Source organism: Peromyscus eremicus, chromosome 8a (assembly GCF_949786415.1).
Source record: "Peromyscus eremicus chromosome 8a, PerEre_H2_v1, whole genome shotgun sequence".
Classification (NCBI taxonomy): Eukaryota; Metazoa; Chordata; class Mammalia; order Rodentia; family Cricetidae; genus Peromyscus; species Peromyscus eremicus.
The window spans coordinates 57,943,620-57,966,981 of record NC_081423.1 but is presented as its reverse complement, the minus strand read 5'-3'; the positions used below and the strand labels follow the sequence as shown (position 1 = coordinate 57,966,981).

The following is a 23,362-nucleotide window of genomic DNA, read 5'->3' as shown; positions in this document are numbered from 1 at the left end:
TAGGAAGACTCTGTATCCAAAAACCGCAAAATTTTATTACATATATATGTATTCTAACAAGGCACTTACCTGATCAGAGCTTAATAGCATTCCATGACTTAAAAATATGGAAGCTGAGTGTAGTCATGTACACCTGTAATCCTAATACTTAAGAAGTAAAGACAAGATGGGCGGTGGTGGCGCACACTTTTAATCCAGCACTCGGAAGGCAGAGGCAGGTGGATGTCTGTGAGTTCTGGACCAGCCTGGTCTACAGAGTAAGTTCCAGGACAGGCTCCAAAACTACACAGATAGACCCTGTCTCAAAAACCACCCCCAAAAAAGAAGAAATAGAGACGGGATCATCAGCAGTCTGTGGTCATCCTTAGGGTAGTAATACCAAGTTTCAGGCCATTGTAGGCTACCCAAGACTGTCTTTTTAATTAATTAATTAATAAAAAAAAAAAAACAGGAAAAAGCAAGCAAGAAGGAGTGTCAAATGTAGCCTTGCTCAGCAGCAGGTCTGTTTCAAGGGCAAGACCTATCCTGGAATGGATTGGCCTGCACCTGCCTGAGAGGGACTATAATCATCACACGGGCCCACAAATGTTTAATGCTCTATTGTTTTTCCCCTGAGATAGGGTCTCACTGTGCAACTCTAGCTGGCCTGGAGCTTGCTGTATAGACCAGCCTCCTGTATGCTGAGATTAAATGTGTGTGCAACCACACCAAGAGTAAATTTCTTGTTTCATTTTATTCCGTGTGTATGAGTGTTTTACCTGCATATATGGATGTGTGCCTGGTGCCTGAGGAGGTCAGAAGAGGGTCTTGGATCTCTTGGAACTGCAGTTACAGACAGTTGTGAGCCACCATGTGGGTGCTGGGAACTGAACCCGGAGCCTCTAGGAGACCAGCTAATGTTCTCTTTTTTTTTTTTTTTTTTAAAGATTTATTTATTTATTATGTGTACAGTGTTCTGTCTGCATGTATGCCTGCAGGCCAGAAGAGGGCACCAGATCTCATTACAGATGGTTGTGAGCCACCATGTTGGGTTGCTGGGAATTGAACTCAGGACCTCTGGAAGAGCAGTTGGTACTCTTAACCTCTGAGCCATCTCTCCAGCCCAATGTTCTCTTTTTTTTTTTTTTTTTTTTTTTTTGGTTTTTCGAGACAGGGTTTCTCTGTGTAGCTTTGCGCCTTTCCTGGAACTCACTCGGTAGCCCAGGCTGGCCTCGAACTCACAGAGATCCGCCTGGCTCTGCCTCCCAAGTGCTGGGATTAAAGGCGTGAGCCACCACCGCCCGGCAATGTTCTCTTTTTTTAATTTGGTTTTTCGAGACAGGGTCAAATGTCTCGACAAGCACCAAAACAACACAGAGAATCCCTGTCTCGGAAAAAAAAAAAAAAAAAAGAAAGAAATCAGCTGGAACTATGGGCGAAGCTCATTGATAGAACATTTGCCCTGAGTCCTTAGATCCCGTCTTCAGCCTGTGGGGGAGTGGGGAAAACACTTTAAAAGCTAACAAGATAATCTAGTAAAGTGTCTCATTACATAATAAATATGCAGAAAGCTTACTCTTCATGTATATTATCAGCAAGTAATCTTAAAATTTCATGGCAGGGCCTGGAGAGGTGGCTCAGGAGTTAAGAATACTAGCTGTTCTTCCAGAGGACCCAGTTAGATTCCCAGCATCCACATGGCAGCTCACAACCATCTGTAATTCCAGTTCCAGGGATCAGATTCCTTCTTCTGGCCTCCCTGGATACCGGGCACACCCAGAATACATATACATACACCAAGGCAAAACATTCATCCACGTAAATTAAAAAAAATTTTTTTTTTTTTTTAATGATATAGCAGACTGGAGAGATGGCTGATTGGATAAAGACTCTTGGAGTGGAGCCTGACAACCCAAATATAATCCCCAGGCCCCACATGGTAGAAGAAAAGAACCAACTTCCAAAGCTGTTCTCTGATGCCACGGCATTGGCACCCACCCCAACACACAGGGGCAATAAAATTTAATGAAAAGCGATATAGCGAGCCAAGCAGTGATGGCGCACGCCTTTAATCCCAGCACTCAGGAGGCAGAGGATCTCTGAGGCCAGCCTGATTGACAGAGTGAGTTCCAGGATAGCCAGGGCTACCCAAAAAGGCAGAGCAATATTGCAAGGCAGAAGTAAATAGACAGCATTTAGATACTGTTAAAGTAAGAACTGATACAATCAGCTTGGCAGTAGATGTCAAATGTCACAAAACTGACATGTTACTACACTAACATGACACTTCAGATGTGTATGCCTTTAGATACAATTATGAAAACCCTGAGGAAGCTGAGCCAAATGGAGCAAGAAAATCTTTGATTCTAACCATCATGTAATGTATGTATGTATATTTAGAAGCTATTTCCTTTAAAAGCTATTTGAAAAATGATTTATTAAGATGGCATGAAAGCCGGATGCAGTAGTGTAGGCCTGGAATCTCAGCCCTTGAAAGGTAGAGGCAAGACAGTCAGGATTTCAAGGTTATCTGCTACATAGTGAGTTTGAGGCTAGTCTGGGCTACATGAGACCCTGTCTCAAAAACCGAACTAAATAAAAAGTAAAAACACGGTAGACCTGATTGAGGCATGGTGGCTCGTACTATAATCCCAGGGATTGGGAGGCCAAGGCAAGAGGACCGCTGTAAATTCAAGGACACCCTGGTCTACACAGTGAGTTGTAAGCTAGCCTGGGCTACAGAAGCAAGGCCCTTTCCCAAATGAATAAAATTTAACAACACAGCCAGGCTTGGTGGCACATGCTTGTAATCCTAGCATTTGAAAGAAGAAGGCAGAATGATCAGGAATTCAAGGTTATTCTTGGCTACATATCAAGTTTAAGGCCATCTTGGGCTATATGAGACCAAAAAAAACCCTGTAAACCAGAAATACTGGCCCATGCTGTGATTCTGGTAATCAGGAGATGGAAGCAGGTGAGTTGTGAGTTTGAGGATCATAGTGTGAATTACATGCCAGAATCATCCAAAAAGTAAAAAACGGATGGCTGATTGTTGGGAGTACTCGCTGCCACTCCTTTTGACTTTAGTTCCCAGCAACCCCACCAGGCAGCTCCTCACTAGCTCCAGAAATCCACTGGCCTCAGTGGGCACATGTGCACATGTAGCATACATTCACATAGACACATAAAATTTTACATCTTTTTTAGTATATGTACTGCCGAATCGAGCACAAAATTTTTACATCTTTTAAAAATAAAAATCAGCCAGGCAGGGGTGGCACATGCCTTTAATCCTAGCACTTGTAAGGCAGAAGCAGGCAGATCTCTGAGTTCAAGGCCAGCCTGGTCTGCAAAGGGAGTTCCAGGACAGCCAGGCTGTCAGAGAGAGAAAACCCTGTCTCAGAAAACCAAGGGGAAAAATAAATGTTTTTTCTCAAAATAACTTCTGTTCATTTATTTACTCAGAGTCTCACTGTGTAACCCTAGCTAATCTGAAACTTACTCTGTTGACCAAGCTGGCCTTGGACTCAGAGAGATCTACCTGCTTCTGCCCCCAGAGTGCTGGGATAAAAAGCATGTGCCACCACTCCTGGATACATTTGTGTGAATGTGTGTATGTGTTGGCCATGCATCCCAAGGCACATGTGTAGAGGTCAGAAGGCAACTTGAGAGTCACTTCTTCCATTGTGTGGGTCCTAGGGACCAAACTATGGTCATCAGGCCTGACACTAAGTGCCTTAAGCTGCTGAGCCACCTTGCCAGTCCCAATATTTGTTAATTTTTGAAATAAAAATATAAGCCAGGTACAATGGCACACATGAGTAACCCAGGAATCAGAAGGCTGTGACAGGAGGATCTGTTGGGGGTTTTTTTGTTGTTGTTGGTTGTTTTGTTTTTTTTCTTCAAGATAGGATTTCTCTGTGTAGTACTGGTGCCTATCCTGGAACTCACTCTGTAGACCAGGCTGGCCTCGAACTCACAGAGATCTGCCTGGCCTTGCCTCCCAGTGCTAGGATTAAAGGCGTGTGCTACCACAGCCCGGCTCCCTTGGGTTTTATTCCAGCCTGGACAACATAGTGAAACTTGAGACTCTGAGAACAGAAGATGTAATGGCACAAGCCTCTAATCCCAGTACTTAGGAGGCAGAGGCAGGTGGATCTCTGTAAGTTCAAGGCCAGCCTGGCTATACAGTGATGAAAAGGTACATACCTGTAGCAGTGCCAAGAGGTTGATTGGAGGCTGATAACTTCCAGTAGGGACAAGAGTACGTACTTGTACTTCAGCTGTAAAGAAGTTCCTCTCAACAGAAATCCCAGCATGCTAGTAGTGGGAGCAGTTCTGCATAGCACCTCAGCCCCCAGCTAGTCTCCTGTCTCAGTGCTTTGAATAGACATTGTTTGGCCTGTGCTTTAACCCCTTGTCTTGTTCCTGGGTTTCAGAACCATGTGTGCTCAGTACTGCATCTCCTTTGCTGATGTTGAAAAAGCTCATATCAACATTCGAGATTCTGTCCACCTCACGCCAGTGCTAACAAGCTCCATTTTAAATCAAATAGCAGGACGCAGTCTTTTCTTCAAATGTGAACTCTTCCAGAAAACTGGGTCTTTTAAGGTAACAATCTATTTTGTTTATCATACTGTTTTCCAGTCGTTTGTTTTATTCTCCTGTCAACTAATGGGGTGGCTGGAAGTAAACAAATGTCTTTTTGCAGTTGGAAACAAAAGGTTGCACAATTTTCAAGTCCTGGGTACCAGGTTTATGACATTGATATATTACTTCTTTCACACAACCTAAAGTCCCTTATAATTATGGTCCCATGAATCTTGTCTAAATAAGTTAAAGGTATGCGCCATCACACCTGGCTGTATTTTTGTTCAGCTGTACAATGTTTTTGTATTTTAAACAGAAGAATCAGAAATAAGATTGTCCTTGGCTACATAGAAAATTTAGTGACAGCCTGGGCCACATGAGATCCTGTCTTCAATTTTTTTTTCTTTTTTTTTTGAGACAGGGTTTCACTGTGTATACCTGACTGTCCTAGAACTCACTCTGTAGACCAGGCTGGACTTGAACTCAGAGATTCACCTGCCTCTGCCTCCCAAATATTGGGATTAACCCAGCTAAATTTTTTTAACAAAGTAAAGCAGTTATAATAATTTACTATAGTGAAAAATACTCTTTAAACTTGGTATAGTTTTAAGTGTACAATGTTTAGTTTACAGTACTATATAGCAACGTCTTTAGATCTTCCCAGATCTATCTTCTGTCCCACAAAACACTCACTAAATGTTCTTTAGAGGTAGGTATGGCAGCTCATCCCTGTAATCTAGCACATGGGAGACTGAAGCAAGAGGATTGGCAGGAGTTCAAAGCTACTCTGGACTATTGGATTAAGTTCTAGCCCAGCTGAGGCAACAGAGCAAGACGCAAACAGAAGTGGGCACGGGGTGGGAGTTAGCTCAGAGGTTAAGAGCACTGGCTGTTCTTCCAGAGGTCCTGAGTTCAATTCCCGGCAACCACAAGGTGGCTCACAACTATCTGTAATAAGATCTGGTGCCCTCTTCTGACTTGCAGGGATACAGGAAGGCAAAACAATGTATACATAATACATAAATAAATCTTTTTTCATAAATCTTAAAAAAAAAAAAAAAAAGAAGTGGGCACAGACGCCAGAGAAATGGTCCTGCAGTGGAGAGTACTTGTTCCTACAGAGGACCTGGGTTTCAAGTATCCACACAGTGGCTCAAAAACATTCATAACCCAGTTCCAGAGAATCAAACAGGCTCACACATCATATACATAAATTTAAAAAATAAAGGGGAAAAATGTCCTGTGTATTATACCATTTTACCTTTACCTTTATATATATTTCTATTTAGACAAATACCATTGTATTGCAGCTGCATGTAGTATTGCTTAGTATTTTCCCCCCCCCCTTTGGTTTTTTGAGATAGGGGTTCTCTGTGAAACAGTCCTGTCCAGAATGTCCTGGAACTCACTTTGTAGACCAGGCTGGCCTCGAACTCACAGAGATCTGCCTACCTCTGCCTCCAGAGTGCTGGGATTTAAAGGCGTGCACCACCACTGCCCGGCATTGCTCAGTATTTTTAACATTCTTCAGTTTATTGCTTGGGAGCAATAGGCTCTATCACATAGCCTGGGTACACAATGAACATGTGAATTAATTTCTCTGAACACGTCCCCATTGTTAAATGAGGCACCATTTATAAATCACCATCTCTTCCAGATTCGTGGTGCCCTTAATGCCATCAGAAGCTTAATTCCTGACACTTTGGAAGGGAAGCCCAAAGCTGTTGTTACTCACAGCAGTGGAAACCATGGCCAGGCTCTCACCTTTGCTGCCAGACTGGAAGGTACTTCATTTTCTCAGGGTGCAGAATAGTGTCAAAGAGGAGTGGGAAATACTCTCATTTCAGTAAGAGGGGTGACAGCTGTGGAAAGGAAGTTTCCAAAGGAATCCCTGTTTGCTCATAAGGCAAATGATCCAAGTGTCTATCCTCGAAGCTTCTCGCACTATCTGATCATGTTCTTCCCCTCCCAGGGATTCCTGCTTACATAGTGGTGCCTCAAACGGCTCCCAACTGCAAGAAACTGGCAATTCAAGCCTATGGAGCCTCTATAGTATACAGTGAACAGAGTGATGAGGTAAGGAGGGAGGTGTTCAGGTTCACTTACTAGCTTCACCTGACAGACTGTCTGCCTCCCTTACTGGAGGCTTCTCTTTGCCTTAGCATGGCCAACCTTTTCCCCATCTATCCTTTCTTGATGTCTTTAGTCTCAGCTTAATGCTGCTAAAGCTAAGCATGGTGGCATGTGCCTATTCTAGAGTTCAGGAGTAAAAGACAGAATGGCAACTGCCAGACCAGCCTGAACTACAGAATAAGACTTTTTCTCAAAAAATTTAGCAGCTGAAGCTATATGCCTGTAGTCTCAGCACTTGGGAAGTACTGGCAGGCAGATCAGGATTTCAAGGTCATCCTTGGACCCAAGTTCTAAGACTAACCTGAGGACGGACAGACAGACACAGGTAGATTTTATTTTTAGACAGGAGTCTGTCTACATAGAGCTGTCCTGAAACTCTATATAGACCAAGATGGTCTTGAATTGAGAGATCCACCTGCCTCTGCCTCAAAGTCATGTGCATCATGCCCAGTCAGAAATTAAATTTTTCTTTTTATGTGCAGTTGTGTTTTGGCTGCATGTATTATGTCTGACGCTGTCAGATCCCCTGGAACTAGAGCTACAGACAGTTGTAAGCTGCTGTGTGGCTGCTGGGAATTGAACCCGGGTCCTCTGGAAGTACATACAGTCAGTGCTATTAACCACTGAACCATCTCTCCAGTCCCAGAAATTAAATTTTGTTTTGTTTTGTTTTGTTTTTCAAACCATCAAACACAGACGGTTTCTCTGTGTAGCTTTGGAGTCTTTCCTGGACCTCACTTTGTAGACTAGGCTGGCCTCGAACTCACAGAGATCCGCCTGCTTCTGCCTCCCAAGTGCTGGGATTAAAGGTGTGCGCCACCACTTGCAAGCCAGAAATTAAAATTTTAAAGAAGTTTCACTATGCTCCAACAACCCAACTTTCCTCCCTGGACATCAGTGATTTTGTCTAACACCAGTTTCCTGGCCTTACTCCCTACTCCCCATTCCAGTCTTCCTCAGCTCAACAAATAGCAACATTTATCTTTCTAGTTTCTCAAGAAAAAAAAAAAATTCTTTGATAAATTCCAAATACCACATCCAGATAATCTGTCCTCTCAAATTACACACACACACACACACACACACACACACACACACACACGGGCCGTGGTGGCTGGCGAGTAAAACACCTGCTGCTAAACTTGATAACCCAAGTTTAATTCCTGGACCTAAACAGGTTAGGACAGAACTGACTCCCAGTCCTCTGACGTCTGCACACATGCCAAATTGGATATGATAAAATCTTAAAAAGAAAAACCAGAAGTTTTACAGTCCATTTCCTTAACAGCCTCTATCATTACCACCTTGGTCCCATCCAGCATCAGTTCTCACATAGACTCAGTAACCTAATTTGTCTCTGCTTCCACCCAAGCCCCCTACAGTATGTTTTCGATAGCAACCAACTTGTCCATTCAGACTGTTTTCCACCTCAGTTTGAGGATTGTTTTTGATTCGGTACTGGTACCTTGTACATACCAAGCACTCACTCACTATCCCCAGTCACCGAAGTTCCTAGGATGATTTCACCATTCCATCTTTTTGCCAGACCACCTCCTATATTATCCTCTCCCTTAATAGTTCTTTAGAAAAGCCAAATATTTCTACCTTGTATACCTTCAAACATTTTTAAAAGATCCATCGCTTGTTGTCACATAGAAGCCCCTCAGCCACCCAATGAAAAATCTATTTTTTCTCACAAGTACGCAAACATTCCGCTTATTTATAAATAAATATGAAAAATTCATTTTCTTTGAAGTATTAAGCGACTGAATTGTATTTTGGGGGACTCACTGTAAGTAAGCTATATTAATGCTACCTTTTAGTCCAGGGAAAAGGTCACTCAAAGAATTATGCAAGAAACAGAAGGCATCTTGGTCCATCCCAACCAGGAGCCTGCAGTGATAGCCGGACAAGGGACAATCGCCCTGGAAGTGCTGAACCAGGTAAAATGCCACCGTCCTATCTAGCCACTAGGAAAGTGGTCTTGCTGCATATATAAAACTTTATTTTATTTTATTTTTTTTTTTGGTTTTTCGAGACAGGGTTTCTCTGTGTAGCTTTGCACCTCTCCTGGAACTCACTTGGTAGCCCAGGCTGGCCTTGAACTCACGGAGATCCGCCTGCCTCTGCCTCCCGAGTGCTGGGATTAAAGGCGTGCGCCACCACCGCCCGGCTTATATAAAACTTTATTAATTGGCCTATTTATAATTGTACTACAGGTTCCCTTGGTGGATGCACTGGTGGTCCCAGTAGGGGGAGGAGGAATGATTGCTGGAATAGCCATTACAATTAAGGTGAGCCAAGTTAAAGGACTTCCTGGATTAGGAATGTACGACCCATATCACACCGCATGTGGACAGTCACTTACCATCCCACCAAATTATCATTCTTTCATAGCCTCCTTTGCTTCACTGTCCTTTTCATGTATGCTATCACAGCATGAAAGCAGTTGACCATGGGTGGCATCCTCGCTCCTTCCCAAGTCCACCTCACTACACTACTGCTCTCCCCAAACTACCAGAACCAGTCATACCTTAGACAATTAAGTCACTTATCAGATACTTTTATTAAAATGCTTCAAGGTCGTATTTCCATTTCCATATATAAGGAAAGAGCCTTCGGTAACAGAGAAAACATGTGTTGTACATTATGCCTCCTCTAGGTCTGCAGGCAAAGGCTGCCAGTCAGTGTACAGCCTCTGTTCCTCTTCGCAGGCCCTGAAACCCAGTGTGAAGGTATATGCTGCCGAACCCTTGAATGCAGATGACTGCTACCAGTCCAAACTGAAAGGGGAACTGACTCCCAATCCTCATCCTCCAGAGACCATAGCAGATGGTGTCAAATCGAGCATTGGCTTAAACACCTGGCCTATTATCAGAGACCTTGTAGACGATGTCTTCACTGTCACAGAGGACGAAATCAAGGTAAGACTGGGAGGAGAAAAACAGCAAGTCTAACTTCCTAGGCCAAAGAAACTATCAGGAACAGATAATCAACCAGGTGACCTGTGACACATGGGCACCCAGACAGTAGCAGAGCTAGGCCAAGTTGTCTATGCATACTTTATTAGCAAGCAACAAACCCAAACATCTATTTCATTTGGTGTCCAGCTCTATTTGTTTCATTAATCCTTCCTCCTCCTTTCTGTACCAACAGTATGCAACCCAGTTGGTGTGGGAGAGGATGAAACTGCTCATCGAACCTACTGCTGGTGTCGGACTGGCTGCAGTGCTGTCGCAGCATTTCCAGACAGTCTCTCCAGAAGTGAAGAACATCTGTATTGTACTCAGTGGTGGGAATGTAGACTTAACCTCCCTAAGCTGGGTGAAGCAGCCTGAAAGGCCAGCTCCTTACCAGACTATTTCTGTTTAAATTCATCAGAGAGAGGTTGTCTCTAGATGAAAATTTTTTCCATCTTCGCTTTTTTAATTGTTTTCAAAATCCTAATGGAGTATTTCAGTAAGAGTTAGAATTTGGAGACCAAGAAACAGTGTAAACCCCACTTAGTGGAGACATGAGCAGCTGAAACAGAAAAGCACAAACTGCCTAGTCACAAGCCAGACTCCCACCCACACTGGAGTCCTGACCGCAGTAGAGACAGAATCACACTGACTCCATTACTCCATGTCCACTTCAGAGGCTGTTGAGGAGATCTCACTTTTCACCCATGGTACTGGTTCTGGTACATATGGATCATAAGTCCATTTGGGGAAAACTCGCTTATAGAGGTTCATTAATACTGTATCCTGAGATTTTAGCTTCCCATCAAAACTGCACTTCATATGGCCATGGGTACCTAAAAGGAAAACAGCAAATTGGTCAAAGTAGACACTTTTAAACAGTGAACTTTATAGCCCAGTAGTCCATTGGTAACACCAGGGAATCCCAGTCTCTTACCTAGAGGCTCCTTGATGTGTCCCCTGCGGCCCCACTTGGTTCTCAGTTCCACAGGCTTAAACCACATCACGTCCTCTTAGAATGGAACAGAAACACAAAATAAAACCCACAGCATCAAGCCAGTCCTCCCACCACAGGGAATCAGATCCCACTCTCCTTCATTCATGCCTACCTCTGTTGAAGAACATGTAGCGCACTACTGCCATCTTAGTAAAAATTTTGAAAGGATGGCCACTCAGAACAACTCTCTTGATGACCATCCTGTCTGGATCCACTGATAACAGATGGCCTGTAGCAATGAGGCTGTGCATTCCTAGGAAAGGAAGGAGAGCCGCTGTTAATCTACAGGCCAAACCCTTCAGCTACTGCTCTAATCTGGTGGTGGTGGTGTTTTTGTTTTTCGAGATAGGGTTTCTCTGTGTAGCTTTGCTCTAATCTATTTTAAAGACCCATGCAAGATTATCTTGGAGAAATGCACCATTACCTTTCTGAAGCCACAAGGACTACTGAAAGATATTTCTATTGAGCCAGTCCCCCCAAACCCACCTTAAAATATAATACTCCAAGCAACACCTACTGAAGTGTGCCAACAGGAAAGAACTAGTTATCACCCTGGGCTTACATACCCCCTCAATGAGTTTGAAATTGGTATTTTTGAAAAACCACCAGTATACCTTAACACAGTTAAACCCCAAGTTTAATTACAGAAAAGTAATGGTCCTAGTAGGGTCATTATTTACCATTTAGAATTCAACATACCATTGCTTCTCTGCTTGAAAAGTAGCACAGACGCAGGAGGAAAAGTGATTGGCGCAAACACTGTCACCACTAGGGCCGCATCAGCAGTCAAGAATCTCTGAAATTTATGTTTATCAGCTTCCAACGGAAGGGTCCCAAATAAATAAAAAGAAGAGCAAAAAGCCTTTTGAGAAACCATAAAGCAATCCAAAGGCTGTTAGGAGCTATGTTGCTCCTAACACATAGCACCACATTTTAAAATTTTAGTAAAGGAGATCAAGCATAGGGCTGTGTACACACTGAGTGCTCTGCCATAGATCTACTTCATATTCTCAGCCTAACTGTAACTTAACCAAAAGCAGTGGTGTTTAAGATTCATGTTTTTGTCTGGGTATATCCTCATGGTGTGTGGGTGTGCATGTGCAGGTGCCTCTAAGCTGACCAGTGTGGCTACTGGGAATTGAACCCAGGTCCTCTGCAAGCCCCAGTCTGTTTTGTTGAGACAGGGCTCATGTATTAACAATATACCTTCCTCCATCTCTCAAGGGCTAAGATTACCAGCTTCATCTTGTGTTTCTCTACACTACTAACTCTCAGACATTTTTCCCTGCATTAATACAACTAAAAGAGAAAACCTAGTCCCATTAGTGATTTTTTTCAACTGGAGACAGAATCAGAGCTTAGACTATGGCTGGCACTGAAAGAGTCCTCCAGGTAATCTGATCTCACTACAACCAATACTTTTACTCAGACTGACTGTGCAGCAACTCAGTCTTGAGCAGAAACATTTTCTACCTAGAAAGCCAAGCTCTTGTGTGCTGGGTACAGGACAGTAAGCTAGCAGAAAAGCTCTGTTCATCTGTAACACAGCTATTGCAATCTTAAAATAATAAAAGCTTTTTATCAATACATTTTGTTTTTTGGGGGGTGTGGGGGCATATTGCTACAGCACTAGAGTAGAAGTCAGGGGACGGTTCTCCCCTTCCATCATGCAGGGTCAAGGCACCCACTGAATGTAGGTCCTCAGGTTCAGCAGCAAGTGCTGAGCACCTGACCAGCTCCAATTACTTTCTATTCCAGCTACTCAGGTACATCAGTGTGCCTTCATAACACCATGTCAGCTGGGCATGGTGGTGTACCCCTCCCCATAGTCCACCATTCTGAAGGTCAAGGAAGGCCAGCTTGGGCTACATATTAAGACCTTGTCTCTCAACTCTCACAAGACAATCATACACAATATTGTTAGATACTTAATAATAAACAGGCAAAATAATAATAATAATAATAATAATAATAATAATAATACTGGGAGGTAATAGTTGGAGAACCCAAAGTTCAAAGCCCTCTTAACCCTGTTTCAAAGAGCGCCCCCCCTCAAAAATCAAAAGACATGCCATGTTTCAGTAAACTTTGTTTACAAAATGATGTGATAGATGAGAAAATTTACCCAGAGCACCGATTATGCTGTCACCATCTCTGCCTCCTGTCACTGAAAGGCAAGTGAGCTATGATCCTGTTCAAAAGCAGGCAACATGTACTCCTAAAGCTACCAACTCTGGTTTAAAACCTACGCTGGAACAATACTCAGAGCAGAGAAGCCTCAGCACAATAGTTTGCATCACTGGGATGCTTCAGACAGGTTCAGACATCTTGAAGGAAAACATCATCGGCTCCTAAGTCAGAGTACTGAAACTCTCTCTCACCCCGGAGGCTTCCGAGTTTCACACTGTATTCCGCCTTCAACCATAAGACAACAGGTGACAGACCCCCGCAGCTTCGTGCTAACCTGCTGTGTGCTGAGAGAATAAAGGCGAGGCTCGGAAGCGCCTGAATCCACAATGGAAGATCAATTCTTCTTTGGCCTTCACGGGTTCTGTGTTGCCAGGGTTCCGACTCACCACCATGTTCAATACTGACATCTGAGGACCAAATAAAAAATGTTTCATAGTCTAGGCATACAACGGCCTAACCTGAAAGGCAAGCCAAACAAACATTAGTTTCACTCTAAGAACTGACCGTGCTAGTTAATGACATCATACAGATGTCATATAAATAGTCCTTTTTACCCACCACCAACTGACATTACAGGTGATACAGGCCTTATCAGTGCTTCCACACACATGTCTAAGCTAACTTACTGGTCCACTTCTAACATTATAAAAGCTAAGCCATAGTGAATGACCTTCACATTGCCTGATCACCATATAGCCTCCCAACTATAATCATCCAAGCCTCCACAACCTTTATAGCAGCTGTCCCACTCCTAGTGTGCATGACTACTGGCCACCTAGAGAACAGATCTTTACACTGGCATAAACATTTACTTTTAAGACTGCCAGCCCCAGGCAGGAGAGATGGCTCAGAGGTTCAGAGCACAGACTGCTCTTCTAGAGGTCCTGAGTTCAACTCACAGCACCCAAACGGTGGTTCACAACCATCTATATAATAAGATCTGGTGTCCTCTTCTGGCCTGCAGGCAAAAACTTATACAGTATACATAATGAATAGATCTTAAGGAAAAAAAAAAAGTCAGGCGGTGGTGGCGTACACCTTTAATCCCAGCACTCAGGAGGTAGAGCCAAGCGGATCTCTGAGTTCAAGGCCAGCCTGGGCTACAGAATTCCAGGAAAGGCGCAAAGCTACACAGAGAAACCCTGTCTCAAAAAACCAAAAAAAAAAAAAAAAAAAAAAAAAAGGACTGCTTGCTACTCCCCATTCTGATCTAAAAAAAAAAAAAAAAAAAACATACTTAAGGAAGTCTCAGAACCACACAGACTGCATCACTGAGATGCTTCAGACAGGTTCAGACATCTTGGGCTTAACCATCATTGACTTCCCTCTATTCTGATTCCTAAATCAAAATGGTAGCCTTTCACCCCAATGAGCAAAATGTTGTACACCTTGGAAAAATATTTGGAACTCTGCCATTTCCCCACAAAACACTGATTTACCTTCTGTTCATAGGGTAGTAAAGAAAATGCAATCAAGGGCGCTCCTTTCCTGAAATAATTAACCACTGAGACAGGGACATCAGAGACATGGAGTGTGACATACCAGCCAACCTGCCAGAAAGACGCACAAGACAATCACAGGGTTACCCTTAATGTCCCAATAGTGACAAAACCTTTCTCCAAGTACACGCCAAGTGTCATCATTCATAGATGTGTCAACCACCCAGATTCACCTTCTCAGTTAATTATCTCTGATCCCTCTTTGTTCCCAAACGAGGAAAAAGACAAATTACAAGGTGGACAAGAAGGCAGATACCTCAGCTCCTTCAGCTTCTTTTTCCTCAATCTGTTTAAAGATTCTTTTTCTAGTATTAATAAAATTCTGAAACTGAAAGATCCGAGCATAATCTCGAGGAAGGTTTTCCTTAGGGTCCCAAGGAGATGTCCTGAAGCTCTTGAGGCCTCTATATTTCTGAAATCTAGAACACAGGTTTTTAAAGAAAGAGGTTTAGATGGTGCTACATAAGACTCACCTCACATGGTCAATGCTCTAGCTTTTTCAAAGTACTCTTATCTAGGAAAGTAACTCAGTGATATAATGCTTACTTAGTATACACACCCTGGGTTCAATCCCCAGCACAGCACAACAAACCACACATGCCTTGAAGTCTTTTATATACCTGTAGTACCAGCACTGGGGAGGCTGGGACAGGATCGTATGTTCCATGTCTGCCTGAGCTACAAAGTAAAACAGTCTGAAACTAAAAATTACTCAGTAGAAATCAAAATATCTTAATGAATTAAAACTGGGCATGGAAATATACAGGAAGATCCAGAATACCTTGCTCTACATGAGACCTCAACTCAGGCTTTCCACAGGAGACAAAGATATATAGTGCCCACCTGGTGCCTATCAGGGAATGTGCCTCTTCAACCTGCCTTAGAACTCTAATACCCAACACTGACACTCGCTTTTAGTCAGGCTTACTTAAAAAAAAATCACCTACATTTTCTTGCCATTTTCCCCCCCTTGGTTTTTCAAGACAGGGTCTCTCTGTATAGCCCTGGCTGACCTAGAACTCACTCTGTAGGCCAGGCTGGCCTCAAACTCAGAGAACCGCCTGCCTTTACCTCCTGAGTGCTGGGATTTAAAGGTGTGTGCCACCACTGTCCGGCCTTCTTACTTTTACGAGCATTTATTCAAAACATACACTCTTACTTCCCCAACTACACTCTTACTTCCTCAAATTCTTTTGAGCATTTACTCCTGCAAGGAATATTTGCTAATTAACCTAGGTATGTCTGTTTCACTAGGGCCCTCTAAACCTTGACTGTGTTGCTGCTTCTCAGATAGCATGTTAGCTCTACAAGGACAAGGACAATGTTTTTCTTCATTTGCTTCCTGCTCCCATAGTACTAACCGAATTCTAGCAGCCACATCTCGGGGAGTATCAATTTCATCTGGAAACATCTCTTCCAATCTTTCTTGTTTATATTTCTCCAACATTCTCTCCTCAGCCTCTTCATCTACTTTCTCGTCATAGAGATCATCACGCACAGACTCCCCTAGAGTCATAGTTTCACATTCCTCCTCTTCCTCCTCACCACTCTCATCCTGTAAAACGAGGGATCACAACTATGCATTATGAAACACACTTGTAGTCTTAGCATTTGGGAAGGTGAGGCAGGAGATTCGTTAGGAGTTTGATGGCAGCTGGGTGACAGAGTAAAAAAAAAAAAAAAAAAAAAGTAACAACCCCAAACAAGGCAGAGGACATAGCTCAATTGGTAGAGTGCTTTCCTAGCACACATAAAGCTCTTGGGTGGATCCCCAGTACTGCCTAAAACTGGGCAGATTTCACATGCCTGTACAATCAACACCTGGGTTCAAGGTCATTCTCAGAGTTCTAAATGAGCCTGAGATTCTTAAGACTATAACTCCCCAGCCTCCACCTCCAAAAAACAAAAATCATAGCATCAACAAGGTGGCTCAGTGAGTAAAGGCACTTGTTTCCAAATGACCTCCTTTCTAGACCTGAGTTCTATATAGAGAACCCAAATATGGAAAGGGAGAAATGACTCAGTAAGCTGTCCCTGACTGCCTCCCACCCCCACCCCCACCCCCATAAGAAAGCCCTGGGTGTAGTAATAAAACTTGGGAGGCAGAGGAAGGTGGATCTCTGTGAGTTCAAGGCCAGCCCAGTCTACATAGTGAGTTCTAGAACAGAGCAAAATAGTGAAACTCTATCTCAAACACCCCCTGCCAAAGACATACACCCTAAAAACGATATGGGGGATGTGGTTCCTAGGGGTGTGGTTCATCTGGTAAAGTACTTCCCTAGCATTTGTGAAGCCCTGGTAACTGATTCCACATCAAAAACTAACACACAGGATGCCAGAGTATCTCTACAATCCAGGCACTGGGGACGTAGAGGCAGAGGCAGGAGATTAAGGAGTTCAAAATCATTCTCTGATACATACTGAGTTCAGGGCTAATACATGGGATACATGAGAACTTGTCAGAAAAAAAAGGACAAAACTACCCAACAACAATAATAAAATGATGTGCCAACATCTTCAACAACAACAACAAAACCAAACTAACAATCACATGCCTATGATACTAGCTCTGGGAAGATGGAGGATTGCTTGAGTTCAAGGTCAGTTATGGGCTAATAAGACTATCTTAAAAAAAAAATTGCAGGTATTTCAGCAGAAACCTACCCATCTCTACCCCAAAAGCAACTAAACAAAGATTAATTTTCCTAGACACCTATCTGTAAGCAATATAAATACAAAACTGTACGTGAGAGTGTGATACATGAATGGGTACGGGCACGTATGTGGAGGTCAGAGGACATCTTTGATTGTCCTCACCTTCCACCTTGAGACAGGATTGTGGGAGACCAGCCCCCACACTTATTTACTCCAGGAACTCTTGAGGATTGAGGGATGAGAGACTTAGTTAGAAATAAGGGGGAGAGAAAGAAAACACAGGACAGACTCAGGTGGGCCTGGATCCTTATCCATCGGCCCAGAGCTTTATTCCAAAGGTCTATTATAACAATGCCAAGGGGTGGAGCAAAAGACCTCCCCCTTGCTAGTTACAAACACCTGGTACTCAGGCCCATGTTCCAATCAACCTCTTATGCAGTCCTGCTGGGTACAGCCACCAGGAAACCTAGTGGGCTCCAACATAGGATTTTTTGTTGTTTGTTAAATCATGCTTCACATGGGCTCTGGGAATTCAAACTCTAAGACCTAACATTTATGTGGCAAGTACTTTACACAAAATAAACTAACAAGAGAGGAAGTCATGAAAACATCCTTTCGGTAATTATAGCCATTCTTTTTTTGGGATTGTTTTGTTTTAGACAGCATTTCTCTGTAGCTTTGGAAATTACAGCCATTCTTAAGCAGCTGACTTCACACAGCCACATTTTTGAAGTTGTACACACAAGTGGCCCAGTGGCCCATTTTCTTACCTGAGACTCCTCTTCCATAAAACCTTCAGGTTGTAGATCATCGTACTCATCGCCTTCTCCACCACTTTCATCACCTTCATCCAAAATCCATTCAGCCTGGTAACTGGATGTTCCTTTAGGGACCTTCTTTACCACCCTGGAACGCTGCTTCAGTAACTCTGTAAAACCCAGACAATTCATTAATTCACATTATTTATATATTAATTATACTTCCTTTCTGTATTCTCACCTATGCAGACACTGTTACCAACATGAGAAAATAGCAGTTACATGAGAACAGACTACTTCCAAATTTAATTCAGCTATCTCGGTTAGCAACCAATACACAGCTAAATAAACCCTGTAATGGACTTAATATCATTTATTATTAAAAAGACGAGCCTCGAGTGATTTTGAGAAAGGAAGCAGAGCTGTGCCCAGTGTTTGCTTAGTACAGTCATGTAGTATCTGAACTCCAGCCACTTCCTCATCCAGCCCTATAAGCAAGCAGTGACCAAGTAAAGAACTACTAACATGTTTGCTACCACTAACCATTTGCCTCATCCAGTTCCTCCTCAGTAGGCCAGGTTTGCTCCCCTTCCATTGGATCTGGAAAAACCTCTGTTTGTAAAGTTTCCTGTTGATCAGGGTCTGCTTTCATCAGAACCTTAAGGTCTTCTTCCATGTCAGCTACAGCATCTGTAGTACAAATCTAAACCAAAAGCAGGTAACAGCCTATCACACATTAACCAAGTCTGGTAAATCTAACAGTAACTAAGCCAAGAGATCCACAAATTAAACAGAAAATCAAAACATACTAAAATTTCCAAATGGCTGTCTTCTAGCATTTCAACTCTGCTCCCCTGCTTAACTCTTGAGATTATTTCTAAGAAAATCTGACAACACTCTCCTGTTTATTACACTCCCTTTCAAACTGCTCTCTTCAGAATTCAAATAAACCCTGAATGATGTTGCACACCTTTTATCTCAACGCTTCATTGGCAGAAGCAGGCTGATCTCTGCAAAGTTTGAGGCCAGCCTGTTCTATACAATAAGTTCCAGGCCAGCCATTGCTACATGGTAAGGTCCAGTCTTTAAAAAAAAGTTCAAAGAAATCCTCTACTCCATCACTATACCTAGGTTCACATAGTCCCCAAGATATTCTTTCACTCTGTGAAATTCATAAGCTAGTCATTCTTCCAAACACTTGGTTGACTGTGCTCTCCTATGTAGCTTGCTAGTGTACTCTCAATTTCCACAGCAGGTCTGCACCTGCTACTACACATCTGGTACTACACATCTGGTACTACATGTTACTATACATATGCTACTACATGCGACTATATTTCTTAAATTCACAAGTGTTGTTAATTTTTTTCCCCAATTCAAATAAATTCTGAGAAAAGAGTCCACATCTGCCACCAAGGCAGAGCCAACTGTGCAGAATACCTGAAAGTAATGGATGAACACAACTGATCAACATGTCTAATTGTCTATTGCCTCACATTCCAAACTAGCCGTCTCCTCACTTGCCTAAGTGTGCAAAAACTACCTTCTCTGAAAAGTAAATTTCCCATCCTGTGCCAAGTTATATATACAAATCTACATTCTTAAAAAAAAGGGGGGGGGAGTTGGGGATTTAGCTTGGTGGTAGAGTGCTTGCCTAGCGAGCACAAGGCCCTGGGTTCAGTCCTCAGCTCCAAAATAAATAAATAAATACTGTAAAAAATAAAAATACCGAAGCCAGGCAGTGGTGGCACACACCTTTAGTCCCAGAACTTGGAAGGCCAAGGCAGGTGGTGGATCTGTGTGAGTTCAAGGCCAGCCTGGTCTACAGACCAAGTTCCAGGATAGCCAGAGCTACACAGAGAAACCCTGTCTTGGAAAACAAAAACAACAAAAAAAAACAAAACAGTCTGGGCCCCAAACTCAATAACCTGAGTCTAATCCTCTGGGCCCACAAGGTAAGAGAGAACCAAACCCTGGCAAGTTGTCCCCTGCCCTCCACACCAGTAATATGCTCCCTCTCCAGCATACAAACATAAAATCTGTTTAAAAAAAAAAAAAAGTTAAAGCCAACAATCTTGGGCAAGGAATGTAGCCAAGTAGTAGTAGAGTGCCTGCCAAGGCCTGGGTTCGATTCACAGGAATGAAAACCCTATCCACCTTACCTCCATTGCCATGCTCGGTTTCTTCTGGGATTGAATCACTCTAGGATTTAAAGGGAAGGGGTCCACAGGGGCATCTATCTGATTCATTTGGAAATCACCATGTCCAACGATATGCAGCAAACTATTTACATTCAGAGTCCTCCCGCGAACATAGCCTGAGATTTTCAAGGTGCCCACTAAGTTGCTCTCCTCACTAGGCACAAAGTCAGCAACATGGGCAAACAAGTAAGCCCGCCGATCTCGAAAAGCAAGATGCCGCTGCTTCTGGTTAGCCAACTGTCTAAGCAGCATAGCAGCCTGCTGTGGGGTGTCCAGCAACAGGACTTCATCCTCGGAAAAGCGTTTCAGCACTATTTTACTTAGCTTCTTCCTGGCATCTATGTGTTTCTTTAGTGGGAGGCCAGAAAGCCCCTGGACAGCAAGTGCTGAAAGAAGAGAAAGGAAGAATTTAGTGACGTACTGCTTCACTACTGGAAAATTCATTTCCAATCACAACAACCCAACGGTCACTGGGAAACTCAAGACTTAGCTAACACTAATGAAACGTCAAAATGAAGTACATCTTCCCAGTTTTTCTCTGGGCAAGAGCAGCCCAGATATGAAAATTCTCTTTAAGCCAGATGGTGGTGGCGCACGCCTTTAACACCACTGCTCGGGAGGCAGAGGCAGGCAGATCTCTGTGAGTTAGGCCAGCCTGGTCTACAGAGTGAGTTCCAGGACAGCCAGGGCTGTTACACAGAGAAACCGTGTCTCAAAACAAAATAATAATAAGTTGTTTTAAAGTAATAAAAAAAAAAAGCTAATTAACTTTCTTTTCTGGTCTCCAACACTCCAACACACTTACTGTAGGTGGGAAGGCCCTGAGCAAAGAGGCAAGACAGACAGTAATCCCCAGTGCTGTCCCAGCCCTCTAGTGGATCCAGGAGGAACAGGATGGTATCAGCAACTTTCGCCATGTCTAAGACAGTATGCAGATCCCCTGGAAACAAGCAGACACAAAGCAGAGGAGGCAGTTAGAACATTATACTCAAAAAACAGAACTACTTAAACATAATGTCAGAAAAATACTGGATATTCTAACCTGGTCTTGCATATGTGAAAAACCAGCGACGTCTCACTATGCGGCTTAGAAGCATAAAGCCTTGGGTGCTTCCGAATTCATTCACGTACACTGTTCCCAAGATTTCATTCTGAAGTAGTGTAAATGCCTCTGGAAGGGAAATCCTGTTGTGCAGAGGCACCACGAGCACCTGATGAGGCGGCCCATCCTTGCTGCCCAGCTGCCTTTTCTCTGCCAGAACCTAGCAAAACAAAGGTTCAGAGACTATCTCATTCATTTGTGTCAGTATTACATCTTCAAAAACACAGATGCTGCCGCGCCCAACCTCTTTGTTGGCTCCTAAAAGTAGCAAGGGAACTTTAACGTACAACATTAGAAAACATCAGAATAGCTGGGTGTGGTAGGCCAGGTCTTTAAATTGAGTGCTCATGAGGCCAGCACAATCAACATACTTGAGAGTTCTAAGCCTGCAAGGGCTACACAGTGAGACCCTTTGTTTAAAAAAAAAAAAAAGCCGGGCGGTGGTGGTGCACGCCTTTAATCCCAGCACTCTGGAGGCAGAGGCAAGAGGATCTCTGTGAGTTTGAGGTTAGCCTGGGCTACAGAGTAAGTTCCAGGACAGGTTCCAAAGCTACATAGAGAAACCCTGTCTCGAAAAAATACAAAACAAAACAAAACAGAAAAACAAAAAACAACAACAAAAAAGCCCAGTAGTGGTGATGCACGCCTTTAACCCCAGCACTTGGGAGGCAGACGCGAGTTCAAGGTCAGCCTGGTCTACAAAACTAGTTCCAGGACAGCTAAGGCTGTTACACAGTGAAAACCTGTCTCGGGGAAGAAAAAAAAAAAAAAGAAAGAAAGGGAAAAAAAAGAAAACATAATAATCAGAATACCCTGCAAAAGAACAGCAGGCGAAATAAATGAAGATACCCAAGAAAAGCATTCTCTTGTTAAAGGCCACGTATACGCGTTGTCAAGTCTGGCAGGGCCTCGGACTAAAAAGAGCATGGCCCGGAAGGTACCCTGGGTTTCCTCTCCATTTTCGGCGCATTTCTAGTTTGAGGCATTACCCATGTAAAACCATTCAGAAGCCGCACCGTGTCCCAACCCCCGCTCCTCTTACCGCCTCCCGTTTCTGCTTTCGGAGCTGGTTGGCACGATGCCTCTGGTCTACTCGGCTGAGCTGCTTCTTCGCCTTCTTGCACAAGACTTTCGGTCCTACACGGCCTGGAAGGCAGATCAGAAGTGGCTGTTCTGTTCCGCACCATGAGATTAACCAACAGGAACCTTTCCGCGCTCCTTAAAAAGAGCCCTTGGCCAGGGTCCCAAGTCCAGCCTCGGTCTAGGCACGGCTACGCAGCCCCCCTTCCTCCTCTGTCCACTCACCTTTGCTGCCCACTTGTGCGGACCCACCACCGCTGTGCCGCCCGCCTTTATGAGCTTTATTCTGCTGCTTCAGCGGCCCGGAGCGGTGAGCCGCCATCCTGCGGCCCACATGCACCGAGTAAGCACTACTTCCGGGAGGAGCCGAGCGCTTCCGGCCTCGGGGCAGGACCTCAGTCCCGGACGGACTCTCGCGCCTTCTCGCGAGTTTTTTTCCGCTAGCCAGTGAGCCCGGGGTGCCTGAATCCCCGCAAATACGTCGCGGCAACTTTTCCCACGCTGCAGTCCGCTGATGGGGGCTGGCTGGGAGACTCCGGATGTAGACGCCAGACTCCGGCCCTTGATTCAGGGGCCTATTTTGCGACCATATTTCAATTTTTGCACGCTAAAGTGGTTATCACGTGGGAAGAAATAAAAGTCTTCCTGTCACGTAGATTTTGCACGCCGCTCTCTCCGGTGCCATTGATTTCTATAAAGTGATAAAGTTTTATAACTGAGGAACCTTTTCTTTCCCCGATTACTCTGATTTCCAACGCGAATCACTTAAATGGGTTTCGCCGCACCCTCGCCGGCTCCGTTCCAGCCAGTCTCTTAACTCCAACTCGTGCCCCCTCTCCCCACAAATCCGCAAGATGAGCCAAGCGGGACGGGAAGACCCTGCGGAGGGTGAGAGCTTCCTCCTGCGCTCGGGCTCCGGTTCTCCATAGCTCGCGCGCGGCTGGATTCTTGCTTCTCTCTCCCACAAGCTTTGCAACTAAGAGCGACTGACAGGCCACGGGGTTCGGAGGAGTGATAAAACCGGACTCGAACCACAGGAACCCAGGGCCGGGAACCCTGGGCTCCTAGCTCCTCTCCGAGGGGCCAGAAGTCGGGAGCAGTCACCGAGGGTGAAGCCAGCCCAGACACAAGCCCCTTTCCAGAAGTCCGTCCGCTCCGCAGCTCCGGGGCGAGGAGCCGGCTCCCAGCGCTCACAATGCGGGTTCGCGCCCTCGGGGC

At 44.1% G+C, this 23,362-nt stretch overlaps 2 protein-coding genes and 2 non-coding genes across 11 annotated transcripts in view; 1 reads left to right on the top strand and 3 right to left on the bottom strand.

Annotated features, from left to right (window-relative positions):
• Srr (serine racemase) overlaps positions 1 to 10,121 on the top strand; it is a 22,316-nt gene extending 12,195 nt beyond the window's left edge. For all 8 annotated transcript variants that reach the window (XM_059271196.1, XM_059271195.1, XM_059271194.1 and 5 more), the window contains 7 exons: positions 4,419 to 4,590; positions 6,227 to 6,353; positions 6,542 to 6,645; positions 8,526 to 8,645; positions 8,922 to 8,996; positions 9,417 to 9,626; positions 9,859 to 10,121. In XM_059271196.1, the coding sequence (XP_059127179.1) occupies positions 4,423 to 4,590; positions 6,227 to 6,353; positions 6,542 to 6,645; positions 8,526 to 8,645; positions 8,922 to 8,996; positions 9,417 to 9,626; positions 9,859 to 10,074 (1,020 nt within the window). In that variant the 5' untranslated portion in view covers positions 4,419 to 4,422 and the 3' untranslated portion in view covers positions 10,075 to 10,121. The remainder of the gene's footprint in view (positions 1 to 4,418; positions 4,591 to 6,226; positions 6,354 to 6,541; positions 6,646 to 8,525; positions 8,646 to 8,921; positions 8,997 to 9,416; positions 9,627 to 9,858) is intronic.
• Positions 10,091 to 23,362, bottom strand: Tsr1 (TSR1 ribosome maturation factor). Its single transcript, XM_059271188.1, has 15 exons — positions 22,370 to 23,362; positions 22,107 to 22,210; positions 21,005 to 21,224; positions 20,768 to 20,902; positions 19,924 to 20,348; positions 18,305 to 18,464; positions 17,774 to 17,931; positions 15,710 to 15,903; positions 14,605 to 14,767; positions 14,289 to 14,399; positions 13,124 to 13,256; positions 11,359 to 11,475; positions 10,772 to 10,912; positions 10,600 to 10,674; positions 10,091 to 10,498 (listed from the first exon to the last, which is right to left on the bottom strand). The coding sequence occupies exons 1-15, from the start codon at positions 22,464 to 22,466 to the stop codon at positions 10,320 to 10,322; spliced, it is 2,412 nt and encodes an 803-aa protein (XP_059127171.1). The 5' UTR covers positions 22,467 to 23,362; the 3' UTR covers positions 10,091 to 10,319.
• On the bottom strand, positions 12,925 to 13,015 carry LOC131918155 (small nucleolar RNA SNORD91 family). Its single transcript, XR_009380893.1, has one exon. It is a non-coding gene; the product is annotated as a small nucleolar RNA SNORD91 family (small nucleolar RNA).
• Positions 14,085 to 14,177, bottom strand: LOC131918156 (small nucleolar RNA SNORD91 family). Its single transcript, XR_009380894.1, has one exon. It is a non-coding gene; the product is annotated as a small nucleolar RNA SNORD91 family (small nucleolar RNA).